The sequence below is a fragment of the Ambystoma mexicanum genome, chromosome 5p (assembly GCF_040938575.1).
Source record: "Ambystoma mexicanum isolate Mex_15411 chromosome 5p, UKY_AmexF1_1, whole genome shotgun sequence".
In the NCBI taxonomy this organism is placed as follows: Eukaryota; Metazoa; Chordata; class Amphibia; order Caudata; family Ambystomatidae; genus Ambystoma; species Ambystoma mexicanum.
Window position 1 is genome coordinate 687,175,859 of NC_090930.1, and position 13,344 is coordinate 687,189,202.

Genomic DNA, 13,344 nt, shown 5'->3' on the forward strand with positions numbered 1-13,344 from the left:
GCCACAACTGTGCCCACTGCTTCCCTTGCAGTGCCTGTATCGCCATCAGTTCCCCTCTAAAAACTGCCTTAAAGGTGTTCCACAATGTCTCTTGACTACCCTCCAGTGAGTCATTCTCTTCAAACTATAGATGTATTTATCCCCTTTTATCTCTGCAAGGACCTGATCCTTCAAGATTTCACTAGGGAACCTTAACCTCCACAATCTCTCTCCCTCCTTGAGGGTGTTGAATGTGGTCAACAGTGGTGCATGTTGAGATAGTGAAAACGATCCCCTTTCCAGTTCTTTCACCCTTCCCATTGGTCCAGGCATGACCGAGATGTAATCTATTCTGGACATAGATCTGTGAACATGAGAAAAGTATGTGCACCCCCTTTCGTCTCCCTTCAGTACCCTCCATGTATACTGCAGAGTCAACCTCTCACATATGTCTTTCAAAGCCTTAGACAGGGCCGGCGTATTTCGCTTCCGTCCAAAATTCCTGTCATCTTGAGGGGACCATGCCAAGTTAAAATCTCCTACCAATATGATTTTCCCATCCACACATTTTTTCCGACTAAGCGAGGACGCCCCACAAAAAAACATCTTGGCCACTGTTTGGGACATATACTTTCGCAAGCGTAAATAATTGGTGGTTAATTCTAGCACGCACAAAGAGGTAGCAACCTTCCTTATCTGCCTCTGTATGTAAAACTTGTACATTTAGGGTGTCTTTGAAAGCCACCAAGCCCCCACTAGTTTTGTCCTGTGCATTGGCCCGATACACGCGAGAATAGCGACATAGCCACCCCATAGCTAGGTCCGGTTTCCTGATATGCATTTCTTGAAATAGCAGTATATCTATATCTTCCCTTCTGAGAAACGCTTCTAATTTGTTCCTTTGGATAGGGGTATTCATCCCCCATACATTATACGTTATACAGTTGAAAATCGATTTAGATTATCCAGATGCCCTATAGTTGACTGTACATTAGAAGAGACTTTGCAATGTTTCCCCATACCTCTGATGAGTACCCTTCCCCTCTCAACTTCTCCCCTCTGCAACAACAATTTAATCATCCACCCCACCCTCTAATCCTCAACAACCTGGGTCAGATCTCTATTATAATGGGCCCCAGGCAACCCTACTCCCCAGATGTGACCCCGTGGAGTACCCGAGTAAAGATGCTGTGGGGGTGTTTGATTTCTCCACCACAATGCCATGTCGACCCCAGGCTGTCCAACAACTATCCGTGGATCCCCCTTGGGCCTCTGTGATCAAGCAAGTCCTATACAGATCTCTGACTCCTTAACCTCTCATTGAGAACTCCCTGTAGCCCCTGGATTTCAGCCTTCACAGAGTAATTATGTCCCACACATTCCCAAACGTAGCATGATATTAGGCCGTGTTTTCTCTCACTCTATCTCGCATTGGTACCGGCTCCCATTCCCATCTGCATCTGATCCTCCCAGTCGGTTTTCTAGGAGATTTCTTGTTCCCTCCTCTGCAGTCCGCAAGATATTCACCCCTTCTTCCACAGTTGAGATCTGTCATTGTCTACCATTCCAAGAGAATAGTAGCCCAAAAGGGAATGTCCAAATGTATCAGACATTTTTTTGGGTCAAGAATTTAGTTACTGGCCCCATCGCTCTTCTGTTTTGTAGAGTAGATTGTGCAAGATCTTGATATAGGGTAATTTCAGTCCAATTCACTGCTATATGCTTTGCCATTCTTGCCGCTCTCAAAATAGTGTCCTTCTGGTCATAGGATGTTAATGCCGCCAGAACATCACAAGACCTGGATCTTATAGCAGTCACAGAAACCTTGCTCCATGCGGCCTCAGGATCTTTTCTCTCCCTTGCGATCCCTGCTGGCTACACCATCATCAGAAATGACCACAACACTGTTCAAACTAAAGGAGAAGGTAGAGCCATTATTTACAAAACAGCTATAAACCTCTGTCTCTCCACTCCTGGCCAATTCAAATCAGCAGAATCTCTCACAGCTAAGCTCGCCATCTCCCCCAACCAGACTATTACTGTACACATAATTTACCGACCTCCTGGCCCCATATCTACCTTTAAGGAGGATCTCGCCCATACACTGTCTGAAAACACCAAGACTACTTCTCAAATCATCGTATTAGGCGACTTCAATCTAGGCCTCCTCGACCCTAATGACGCGCCTGCCCATGATGTCAATAGCCTACTATGCAATCTAGGTTTCACACAACGTGTTACCGCACCTACTCACTCTAAGGGCAGATTCCTAGATTGGATTGCTGACCTTAATTGCGATACTAAGGTCAACTCCAACTTACCATGTGCTTGGGCGGACCATCATCTTATCACCTTCAGAATCCCCACTAATACTATCCACTCTCCCCCCAACATAGCACCTGCCACACTCACCAGGAATAAGCGCAACATAACCTGCGCCAAACTTATACCACTCATCCTCCCGGCCCTCAATGATCTTGCCTCAGTATGCTCTGACCCTACTGTCTTAGTAGACTCCTACAATCAGACCATGCTAAAAGCACTAGATCTCATCGCTCCAGCCAAACTACGCAAACCCAAACCCCGGGCTCAACTTAATTCCTGGTTCACGCTTCAGTTGAGAATGTTACGTAAGGAAAAAAGGACCCTTGAAACTCGCTGGAGAAGCCACCCGACTGAATCTAATAAAATAAATATGGCATTAGCGACGCTAAATTATAAAGAAGCCATACTGTCTGCAAAAAAAGAGACATATAATAAACGCATTGAACTTGCCAATCTAATACCAAGGAGCTCTTCAAAATCCTTAAGGAATTGGAATCCCCCGCTCCTCTTCCAGACACCTGCTCCAAAGATAGCACTTGGTGCACGAATATCCAAGAGGCGCGCTCTTGGGCAAAATCACCATGCTCCAAACTAAAATTAATGGGAAAAAAAACAGCCTGCACTCTTTCATATCACAGCTTGCTCCTCAGGTTAACCACAAACCTAATTATGCATCCTTGCAACCATTCTGCTTCTCACCCCTCTCCACTTCTGAAGTTGAGCACATCATCAACAGTCTTAAGCCATCTAATTGTCAGGGAGACTCCTGCCCTGCCACTATTATCAAGGAGGCCTCACACAACCTGGCGCCTTTCATCACCTCACTCATAAACTCCTCCTTCAGAACGGGGATCGTCCCGGACAACCTCAAGGATGCCTGGGTCATTCCTCTTCTGAAAAAACCAACCTTGGACGCCAACATTCCCACTAACTATAGGCCAATCACCACCGTGCCATTCCTCTTAAAAATTCTTGATCGGGCAGCATATCTGCAGATCCAAGATTATCTCGAAACTAACAACCTCCTGGGTCTAAGGCAATCGGGCTTCCGCCCTCGCCACTGCACAGAAACTGCACTGCTAGACTTAAAAACGCAAATAGAAGACTTAAAAGACAAGGGAAAATTGGCTCTCTTACCTTTATCAGACCTCTGCGCAGCATTTCACCTTGTCAACCATCACATCCTCTGTCACCACCTCAAAACCGCTGCCAACTTTTCTGAGAAAGCCACAGCCTGGATTACCTCCTTCCTGACGACACCCAAATTCTTATTCCCATTTCAGGTGATCACAAAACTGACTCCTTAGCCATCAACGCCATTTATCAAGTCATACAGGCCTGGATGGCGCAGCATGAATTGTGCCTAAATGACGAGAAAACAAAGCTCCTCATCCTAGGCTCATCCCATAAACTCAGTAAACTTGACTCCTCATTTAAATCCTTTACCATAGATGGTAATTCCATCAAAGTGACCAAGGACACTAAGACATTAGGCATGTACCTCGATTCCACCCTCTCTTTAATGAGACAAACCAATGCAGTTACCTCAGCTGCATCTTACACTTGTAAGCTCATCACAGCCTGTTGCCCCTTTCTGTCACCAGCCAACTGTACTACCCTAGCCAGGACCTATCCAAAACTGACTATTGCAATGCCCTCTATTTAGGCACCAACCAATGCAATATCAGGAAACTTCAAATTATCCAAAATAATGCTACTAGAGCGGCCCTTAACATCCCCAGGAATTCGCACATCTCAGAACACAGACGCAACCTCCGTTGGCTCTCAGTTACCCATAGAATCTCCCTCAAAACTCTGACACTTACTCACAAAAGTATCGCGAACCAAGCCCCTAGCTACCTTGCTAATAGGTTCACTACTCACTCAGCTGCAAGACCCCTCAGAAGCACACACGCCAACTGCCTAGTCATCCCACACTTCAACCTCCAGAAATCTGGTGGTCGCAGGTTCCCAGTCCTCCTGGCTAAGCTGTGGAACACTTTACCCAACCCACTCAGAGCAGAACTCTCGTTCTTTGCCTTCAAGCGCAAGGCCAAAGCTCAGCTGTCCACCTTTGACTAGGCTTGACCCTGACTGGAACCTTCATCTCAGCATCATATCTTTACCTTGTATTTTGCTCAGACTGTGTATCCGGTACACCCTATGTATAACTTGTACATTCTGTATATTTTTTTCAAGGTAACTACTGTGTTTGTAACCATGTTTATTTTGACTATTTTTAATTTTAATATTGTGTATGTATCTTGCCTGTAAATAAAAATGTGCCCGGTTGCCCGCGGGCCTTGTGCGCTATACAAATAAACAAAATACGAGGTCTAGCCTCTGGTTCCGATCTCTTCGGGCCTGCTCTGTTGATCTGGCCTATACTGATCTCCTCTCCCAGAAGGTCTGTGACCCTGTCCTCAAAGCAGTCCAGTACTGTTTCCTTGAGATCCTTATCGAAAACTTCCTCTGGAAGTCCTTTTATCCTTATGTTGAATATCTGTGATATTTTTTCCAGCTCTTTGCACTGGATCTCCAGGTTTTGCGTCAGTTTAGACAAGTGTTCCAGTGCCACATCTGTTGTTCGGCATTTTCTGTCAGTTCTTGGAGGGCACGCTCTGTAGTATCCATTCATTCTTCAAGTTCCCGAATTTCTGCTTTTAATTCTTTGGTGGATTGCTTTATTTCCTCTTTCAGAACAGCAACCCGACGCTGAAAAGATAGTGATTTTATCCAGAAATATTTTTTGACATTGGATGAGTTCCTCCTTGCTCGCTGCCATTGTGTCATTAACTGTGCTACTTGTTGGTTCTCCTGGGGAGCTCGGTCGTCCTTGATCCCCTTCTCCTGCTACCTTTTGTCTACAGCAGAGTTGAAGGCCCTCTCTACTAACTTGGGCACGTGGGGTTGGTAGTCACTAGACCGCCCGTGGGCTACCTATGTTTTCGGTCAAGCCCAGCCTGCAAGGTACCTCCACTAATTCCTTCAGAGTCCCTCCGCCACCCCTCAAAACTAATCTCAGGGCCTAAAGATCTTTGTACGGTGGGGCAAGTCACATGGTGTATATTGTGTTCACGACAGTGGATAGCCCTTTCCACTCACCCTTAGGTGGTTCACTGAAGTCTTCCTTCCCTTGCTCATAGTCAGTGCCGTCCTTCAGTGTTTACATCCCTCTGTGCTGCGTAAGGGAGACCTCCTACGCACTTTTATTGCACCACTGTTGGTGTGTTCCAAGAGCAGCCTCTGGCCTAGAGCAAATTACTGGGAACTATATTGCTGAGGTGCCTCCCTGTTTCCTTATTCGAACAGTAGTGAGCTGTAGGTCCTGCACACTTGAAGAGCTCCCCTTTAACCACAGATAACCAGGTTCTTGAAGGGCCATGCGTAATCATAGCCTAATTTATATACGCATCACTTTCTGGCCTCCACGCATGCTTGCAGGTCAGACAATCAGGCGGGCATTGGGACCACTGCTGTCTCCTGCAATCCAGTTATTCTGCTACCACTGATCGCTTGGGGTTTTGTGCTTTAGCTGCCAAACGTGGCCCCTTTCCCAGTCTCCTCCTTACTGTACCTCTGCATCCACCTCGCCTGGCGATACAGAATTCATCCCCCAGCAGTTACAGCACTACCGCAGCTCAGGGTTACCTGAGAGTGCAAGTCCGCTGCTCCTACAGCCTTTGCTCATCGGCCAGCATCCGCCCACTCCGGTGTTCAAATAGGCTGCTCCGCAGGTCGCAGTTCTACCCTTTCCTCCAAATTATACGGCAGTCATCGTCAGGACATCCTTGCTGCGTTTAGTTGCCATGTGAGGCCAGAAAGTCAAAGATCATCGCCGGACCAGATGGAATCCCCGGAGGACAAGCGTAGTTGTTATGTCCACTCTCACCCGGCCGCCATTTTGGAATCTTATACTGAAATGCTGATTGGAAACCCTGAAATTTTCAGCAGAGCATACTCCCAAGGCCAGACTCCACAGAGAGTTAAAGAGGGTGTGAGAACATAACTGAAGTACGAGTGTTGGGAGGTAGACATATAGAAATTGACAGGGGTTTACCCCAAATGATAGGGAAAAAACGTATTCACGTTTATACTGCATTTGTGATAGTAAAAAATATTGTGTCCAATAATACTGAACGTGGGGAGCAGAGGTGTCCCCCGCACACCCAGTCCGGCATTATTGGCTTTGGGGAGTACTGGGGTATCCCCAGCTTACATAACATCAAAAGCGGGGAACATATATTAAAAAATAAATAGGGGCCGTTTTAAAAATACCAGCATTTCAGCCTTGCATTGTTTAGCTTCAGTATTTTCATGTATGTTCTTTTAACGTACATCCATGGACAGAAATACAGAATGAGACAAGGAGCGAGGCACACATAGAATATGAGACAAATGACTAACAAGGACAATTATTTGGAGAAGGACATGCAGTGTAAGATTAATTGAAATAGGTCAATGAGTCTCGGCCGGGCTCCAGTGTGAGAACAAATTTAAGACCCTCCCCGACTGAGCGACAGCCCACTTAAAGCCTAGATTGGGTAGTACCTGCACTTCTTTTTCTTCTCCATTTAAAGCACTGCTTGTAGCCAGTGTAGGGACCTTACTGCTCTCGCATACCTAGCCCGAGAAGGAAACTTTCTGGCCCACAGCATCAAATGTAAGTTTAGCCTCACACTCTACTCAATCTAAGTAGAAACTAAACATATCTTTATCTGGATAATGTTTAGCATATCTCCCGTACTCCGTCTCCCCTCTCAATATGAATATGCAAGAGATCACCCACAGCCTATAAACCACCCTCATATTGTATTTTTTATTTATACAGCGCTTAAACACAGGTGGAGTGCTTCAAACCGGGAAGGGAACAAGGAATATGATAATCATTCTTAGGTCTTTGAAATTTCCGAATGATCTAAACAGAAAAACTAGCATACTAGGCCTGACAGCATTTCTCCTGGTGCAAGTGCCTGAAGTGTTACAGTTTCGACCCAACTAGGGAGGACAGACGAACTTACTATTCCTAAAACATTTAGGTAATGCATGCATACAGACGGGGGTGCGAGGAAGAGTGGGTGGGGGGGGCACACATGTCCAGTCCAACAGGGCCCTTGGTTAAGTGCAGAGAGGCTGCCTCGCTCATTGAGCATAAGCTGAAAATAGTGCAGTGGCCCGGGGGTAAGTGCAAAGACTGGTGGGGGGGTCCTGTGACCTGTAAGGCTCTGGAGGTGAACAGGGCAACCAGTCAGCAACAACTGAATTATTTAGGGAGAAGAAGGAAGAAGGAGGGTGGAGAAAAAGATGGAGGTCAGAAGGGTAGCGGTAGAGGAGGAAGAGACGAGGAAGGTCTTGACGAGATTCCGGAACTTAAGGTGCACCGGCTCAAGACGGAGAGAGGCTGTTCCAAAGGGAGGCACCTGCAGAGGATAAAGATCTACCCCCAAATCTCTGTTTGTGAAAGCGGCTAACCCGCAGACACTTGGCGGAGGACGATCGGAGGACTCTAGAGGGAGAGTATTTAGGAAGAGAGCGTTGTAGATAGTGTGGGACTCGGCCCCAGAAAGCCTTGTGGATTATGCTGAGGGTCTTGAACTTGATCCTTGCAGCCACGGGGAGCCAGTGGAGGGATTTCAGTGCCGGAGAGATACGGTCCCTGGACTTGAGGCCAAGTATATGTCTTGCTGCTCTGTTCTGGATGGGTTGTAGAGGACAGCGAGTAGAAATAGGAAGGTTGAGAAAGAGGCTGTTGCAATAGCCCAGCCTAGAGAGAACCAAGGCTCTCGAGGCGGTCAGCCTCTGGGGAAAGTGATATTATTTGTCTGTAAGCCCTATGCAACCCACATCTTACTTTTCTCCTCAGTTACTGCCCTCAGGACCCCACCCATGTTATCGCTCTGGAATGTAGTCACACAATAATTCCCAGCATCAGACATATCATGCCACAATACATATTTATATGGGAAAGCTAAATGTAATGTACCACAGACATGTAACTGAATGCATCAATTACATGTATGCATGTGGCTAGGTTATGTGATTGGTTATGGTTATGCTACGCAATGCCAATAAATTATATGTTCATAAGAAAAAGAAGAGTCGTGACTAGCTCCTCAGTCTTGCATATAAAATCGCGCTATTTTAGGGCGTTATAAACTAGAAGCGGCATTTTGTGTACCTGCATGAAGGTCTTCTGCTGCTCTGATCAACTGTTCATTGAAGAATGTGTTCGTCGCCATGGTAACCGCAGACGCCATACTACTGCTGAATTTCATCGTCACAAACTCTGGAGTAGAGACACTCAACCGGCCATCTTTGGAAGGCACTTACTTACACGTTTCCGCCAGAGGTGAAATGTGTAGTGCTACTAGTGTGCCATTTAAGCGGACAACCTAAAGAAACTGTCAATATTGAGGTATGCACTTGCTAGAAAATGCTTTCTGTTACTAAAAATACCAAAGAAGTTTTAAATAATTAGAGAGACAAACATTATGCAATACACATAGGGTTATATCTTTGAAGGTAGTCAGATATTCTCTGCACGAGAGTCTCAAAACATCAGCTTCACCACTCACAATGGCTGTAGTAGAAGGCGTAGCCGAAGTGCTCGAGCGGTTTTTCTGTCTATGGCCTCGAAGCGATAGACACAAAAGAAAGACACTACAACTTTGATTGAACCTTCCTTTCAGTTACCCTTTTCCTATCAAGAGTCGACAATACAGGACCAGTCTCGAGAACCAAGGCTGCGCATGCGCGACAGCCATGTTAAACTCTAGTATTTACGTGTTTGCGATTTCTCTAGTTGATAGAGAATTGGGTAGAGGCATATTCTATTTTCCGGATAGTTTTTTTTTTTTTTTTTACATGTAATGGTTTCTTAAATCCTTGTACGCATGCTTTCACTGATCTCGTTGTTTTCGTAAATAAAATGTATTCGTGCCCAAATACAAGACACTATGTCCTACATGAACGATTCGTCCATACGTAATTTCCCCTTCATTTAATTCCTGACTGTACAATGCTGATGCTATTCATTTGCTAGGTTCAGGCGCTGCTTGGGCACTACCCCTGCGATAGCCAACACCTCTGATGAGGACCTTTCACAGTTGAAACTGCGCACGCGCAAATTCTAGAGGCTGCGCGGTGTTTTCTCTTCCGGCAGCGCGCGGAATATACCGGGTACAAGAAATAGGGGAGTTCGAGTCACGTGTCTGTCCACAGGGGGGTGCTCAGGTAAGAGAACGTGACCTGCAGTGGAGTGAGCTGTTAGTGTCATTCAGAGGATGTTCCTTCCTCTGATCGTTGAAAGTTATCAGAGTGGGTGGTGATTTGTCGCTGCAGGTCCTTCAATGCCCATGTATTATCTAAGAGTTTCACACAATGTATTAAAACTTCACAGTTGGCAACAACAATGCCCCTTTGATATTGCAGCGCATTAGGTTTTCTACTTCCTTTCCACACAATGCAGCTATCTCCATATTCTACATGCTTCTGTCTTGCTTAGTCCGAGCTTCTAGCACATCATTTCTACAAGTTTGTATCACGGTAACATGATAAATATCATGTTTAAGTCTTTGTGATGTTTTTGTTCGAACGCATTTATTGATTGTTATCGTATTTAACAATGAAATTAGTAATTGCAGAACGGATGATAGTTTCACACACAATCTAGAACTGAACGAAACAGTGTTGTATAATTACAGAAATGATGGACAAGAAACTGTGCAGCTGCAGATGTTGCTTCTTTATTTAGCTGGAACATCAACTGGAAATGTGCATGATAAATCATATAACTTCCAAAGGAGCAACATTCCCTAGAACTCTGGTGCAAGTGATATAAGTATATAGTGTCAATAAAGGCTCAGGGCCCAGTCCAGTGGAGGAGCACACTGGAGCTGATGTTGCTCCGTGCCTCTACTCCGAGCGAGAAGCGCAGGAGATGCACTTCCGCTTTTCTGACGCAATCTCGCGAGACCGGTAAGTCTCGCGATATCTCTACACACCTCCCCCTGATAATGCAGGACATAGTCATTGTATCTCACCGGTCTTCTGTGTTCCCTTTGCGGCCGGTCACCTCTCTCGCTATGGGCATCCTGCTTCTGGTCATCTTCTTGCTCTACTGTGGGTGCATCCGCTTCAAACACATTTCCTTCGACTCCTCTTCTGTCTGTCTCCCTCTCTCTCTCTCTCTCTCTCTCTCATTGTCCATTACCTCCTCGGTTTCCGGTCTTTCATGGGTCTTTTATCTCTTGCCTCTTTTCAAACATGGCTACCCTCTCAATGTTCCATGTGCGCCCATCTTCGGTGCGGACGTGGTTGGTTCCTCTGTGAATCACCTTTACTGGTCTACTGAACCTTGAGCCTGTCGTTTGATCCTTGTTCGGCAAACGTATTTTGATCCAATCTCCTTCTTTTACGTCTGACCCTTGTTTTGTCCTTCTTTTGTCACTCCACCTTTTCCTGCATGCTTTGCTGTTCTCTATTCTCCACACCACTTCCGACAAGTCTACTTCCTCATCCTCTCTTACTCTGGCCAACCATGGTGGCACTAGTGTGGAGGCTGCTCTCCTCCCTCTCAACATGCGAAAAGGGGAGATTTGGGTGATCCCATTGGGAGTCGGTCTGTGAGCTGCGATGGGCTCTTTGGTAGTTTTGAGGGTATTAATTCCGGAGGCAGTCGCCAATTGGATGACTCCCCTGATAAACCTGTTGGCCCTCGCCACAAGCCCATTGGCTTGGGGATGATACAGCGCTGCTTTCTTCTGGTGTATGTTGTGCTTCTTCAAGAACTGTTCCATGTCTCTGGATATTAGTTGTACCCCATTGTCTTTTACTAATTCATCGGGGAGTCCTTCCCTCTGGAAGATGGTAGTGAGGACTTCTATTACAGTGGCAGTCGTAATATTGGGGACAAACTCGGCCTCGACCCACTTTGATCAAGTAGTTCACTAGCACTATGCCATAGCGATGTTCGGGTGCCATTGCTTCCAATGGTCCTATAAAGTCCAGGCCCACTTTTGACCACACTGCTTCAGGGGTTTCTGTGGGAATCATGGGCGCCTGTCTCCTCTTTAGGCACTTATCACTGTTGAGACACTCGTGGCATCTCACAATCATGGTACGGATATCCTGATCCATGGATGGCCACCAGTAGGCTTCTCTCACTCTGCAACGTGTTTGTTTGTTTATTGATAGCGCGCGCCAGACCCGAGGGTATCCGGGCGCGTGTTCAAGAATACTTTAAGCTTACATGTTACAGTTACACATTTCAGGAAGGTTGCAGGGTGCATTGACAGTAAATGATGACAATATACATGGTTACATACACAGGGGTGTATACACAGTATACATTGAATGTCAAGGAGCAAGGTGGGTTAAACGGGGTGATGAGCAAGGAGGTATGCGTTCAGCTGCGAATTAACAGGTGGGTCAGACGTGAGTGGTCTTAGTGTAGTCAGTTATAGGTCATTTTCTTTGAGCCATTTAATGCTATTAAGTCTGAAGTGTGGATAAGATTGGTCAGACCTTAAGGATGGTGGGAGGGAGTTCCATAGGTGGGCCGCTTTGACGGGGAAGCTGATACCTCCGGCTGTGCTCTACCTAAATGGGGGCACAGCTAGTTGGTTGGTGTATGCTTCTCTGGTAGGTCTGTTAGAAGTTCTTCTTTTGAATCTTTCTGTTAGGTATTTGGGGGCTAGATCATTAATACTTTTGAAAGTCAATGATGCTGTTTTGAGTTTAATTTTGTCAGCTGTGGATAGCCAGTTAGATTGTATTCTGACGTCTGAGATATGCTCTCGTCTTGGGATTCCTAGAGCGGCTCTAAGGGCGTTGTTCTGCAGGGTTTGGATTTTTTGCATTGTGTGTTTATTGGACCCTATGTATAGTCCTTGCAATAGTCCAATTTGGATAATACCAGGGTTCTTGATAGGGTGAGGCAGCTGGCGGTGGATAGATATGGTTTAGCTGCTCTAATCGGCTTACAGGTGTAAGCGGTGCTAGAGTCCATCGCATTCACTTGCTTTGTTAGAGAGAGGCAAGAGTCGAGGTAAAAACCTAGTGTTTTTACTTCTGTTGCTACTTTAATGGTGTTCCCATCTTCTTTTGATATTTTGTGTGTTCCCCAGTATGATTTCCGTTTTGTCATCATTCAGGCATAGACCGTGACGGGCCATCCTCGCCTGGATGATGAGGTATATTCTGTTCACCAAGGCCAAATCCTATTCATAATCCCCCCGAAAGTGGGATGAGAATCTGAGTGTCATCGGCATAGTTTGTGTAGGTGACACCAGAAGGTCCAGATCATCGAACAGGGGCTTTGTGAAGATGTTGTTATACATAGTCGGAGAGACACAGGATCCCTGGGGGACGCCACATGTGATAGGTACTGGGTCAGCCGCTGTGGAGGTGGAGAAAACCCTCATGGTTCTGCCGCTTAGGAACGACCTGATCCATGCAATGTCATGTGTGGAGAAGTGGGCCGCGGTTTCCAAGTGGGTACATAGCACATCATGATCCACCAAGTCAAATGCCGCTGAGAGGTCCAGTAGGAGGAGTAGGGCAGTTTTCCCAAGATCTCTCAGCTCATCTACTTGGGTTTTGAGATCGATGAGCGCAGTTTCGGTACCATGTTGAGGCCCGAAGTCTGACTGTCTGGTGCCTAATAGTTGGTGCATCTCCAAATATTTCTGGATCTGTAGGTAGGCCACTCTGTCTAGGATTTTTAGCAGAAATGGTACCGTAATGATTGGCCTGTAGTTAGTCGACATGGCAGGGTCCAGGGTTAGCTTTTTAAGGAGGGGGAGGACCCATGATTTTTTAATATTGTCTGGTATAGTGCCTGATGCAAAGGAAGCATTAATAAGTTTGGAGATAAATGGGGATAGGTCTCTGGCCGCGTCTTTTATCAGTTGGGCTGGGCATATGCCGCCTCGACAGTTGGTTGGTTTGAGCAAGAGTATTATATTTTCAATCTCTAGGATGGTTGTTTTGCTCAATTTTGGTTTGGAGTGTGGCAAGTTTGTTGTTTAGAGCTTTTTG

General features: G+C 46.1%; 2 protein-coding genes across 3 annotated transcripts in view; one reads left to right on the forward strand and one right to left on the reverse strand.

The window, feature by feature from the left end:
- The window catches only part of DNAAF6 (dynein axonemal assembly factor 6), a 502,401-nt gene extending 493,406 nt beyond the window's left edge, over nt 1-8,995 (reverse strand). The window contains exon 1 of one of the 2 annotated variants that reach the window (XM_069613060.1): nt 8,483-8,995. In XM_069613060.1, coding sequence (XP_069469161.1) covers nt 8,483-8,579 — 97 coding nt within the window. In that variant the 5' untranslated portion in view covers nt 8,580-8,995. The remainder of the gene's footprint in view (nt 1-8,482) is intronic. The other variant, XM_069613061.1, reaches the window with a different exon arrangement.
- A 370-nt stretch (nt 8,996-9,365) lies between these two features.
- NUP62CL (nucleoporin 62 C-terminal like) overlaps nt 9,366-13,344 on the forward strand; it is a 724,508-nt gene continuing 720,529 nt past the window's right edge. The window contains exon 1 of the mRNA XM_069613059.1: nt 9,366-9,537. The gene's annotated coding sequence lies outside the window, so the exon portion shown is untranslated. The remainder of the gene's footprint in view (nt 9,538-13,344) is intronic.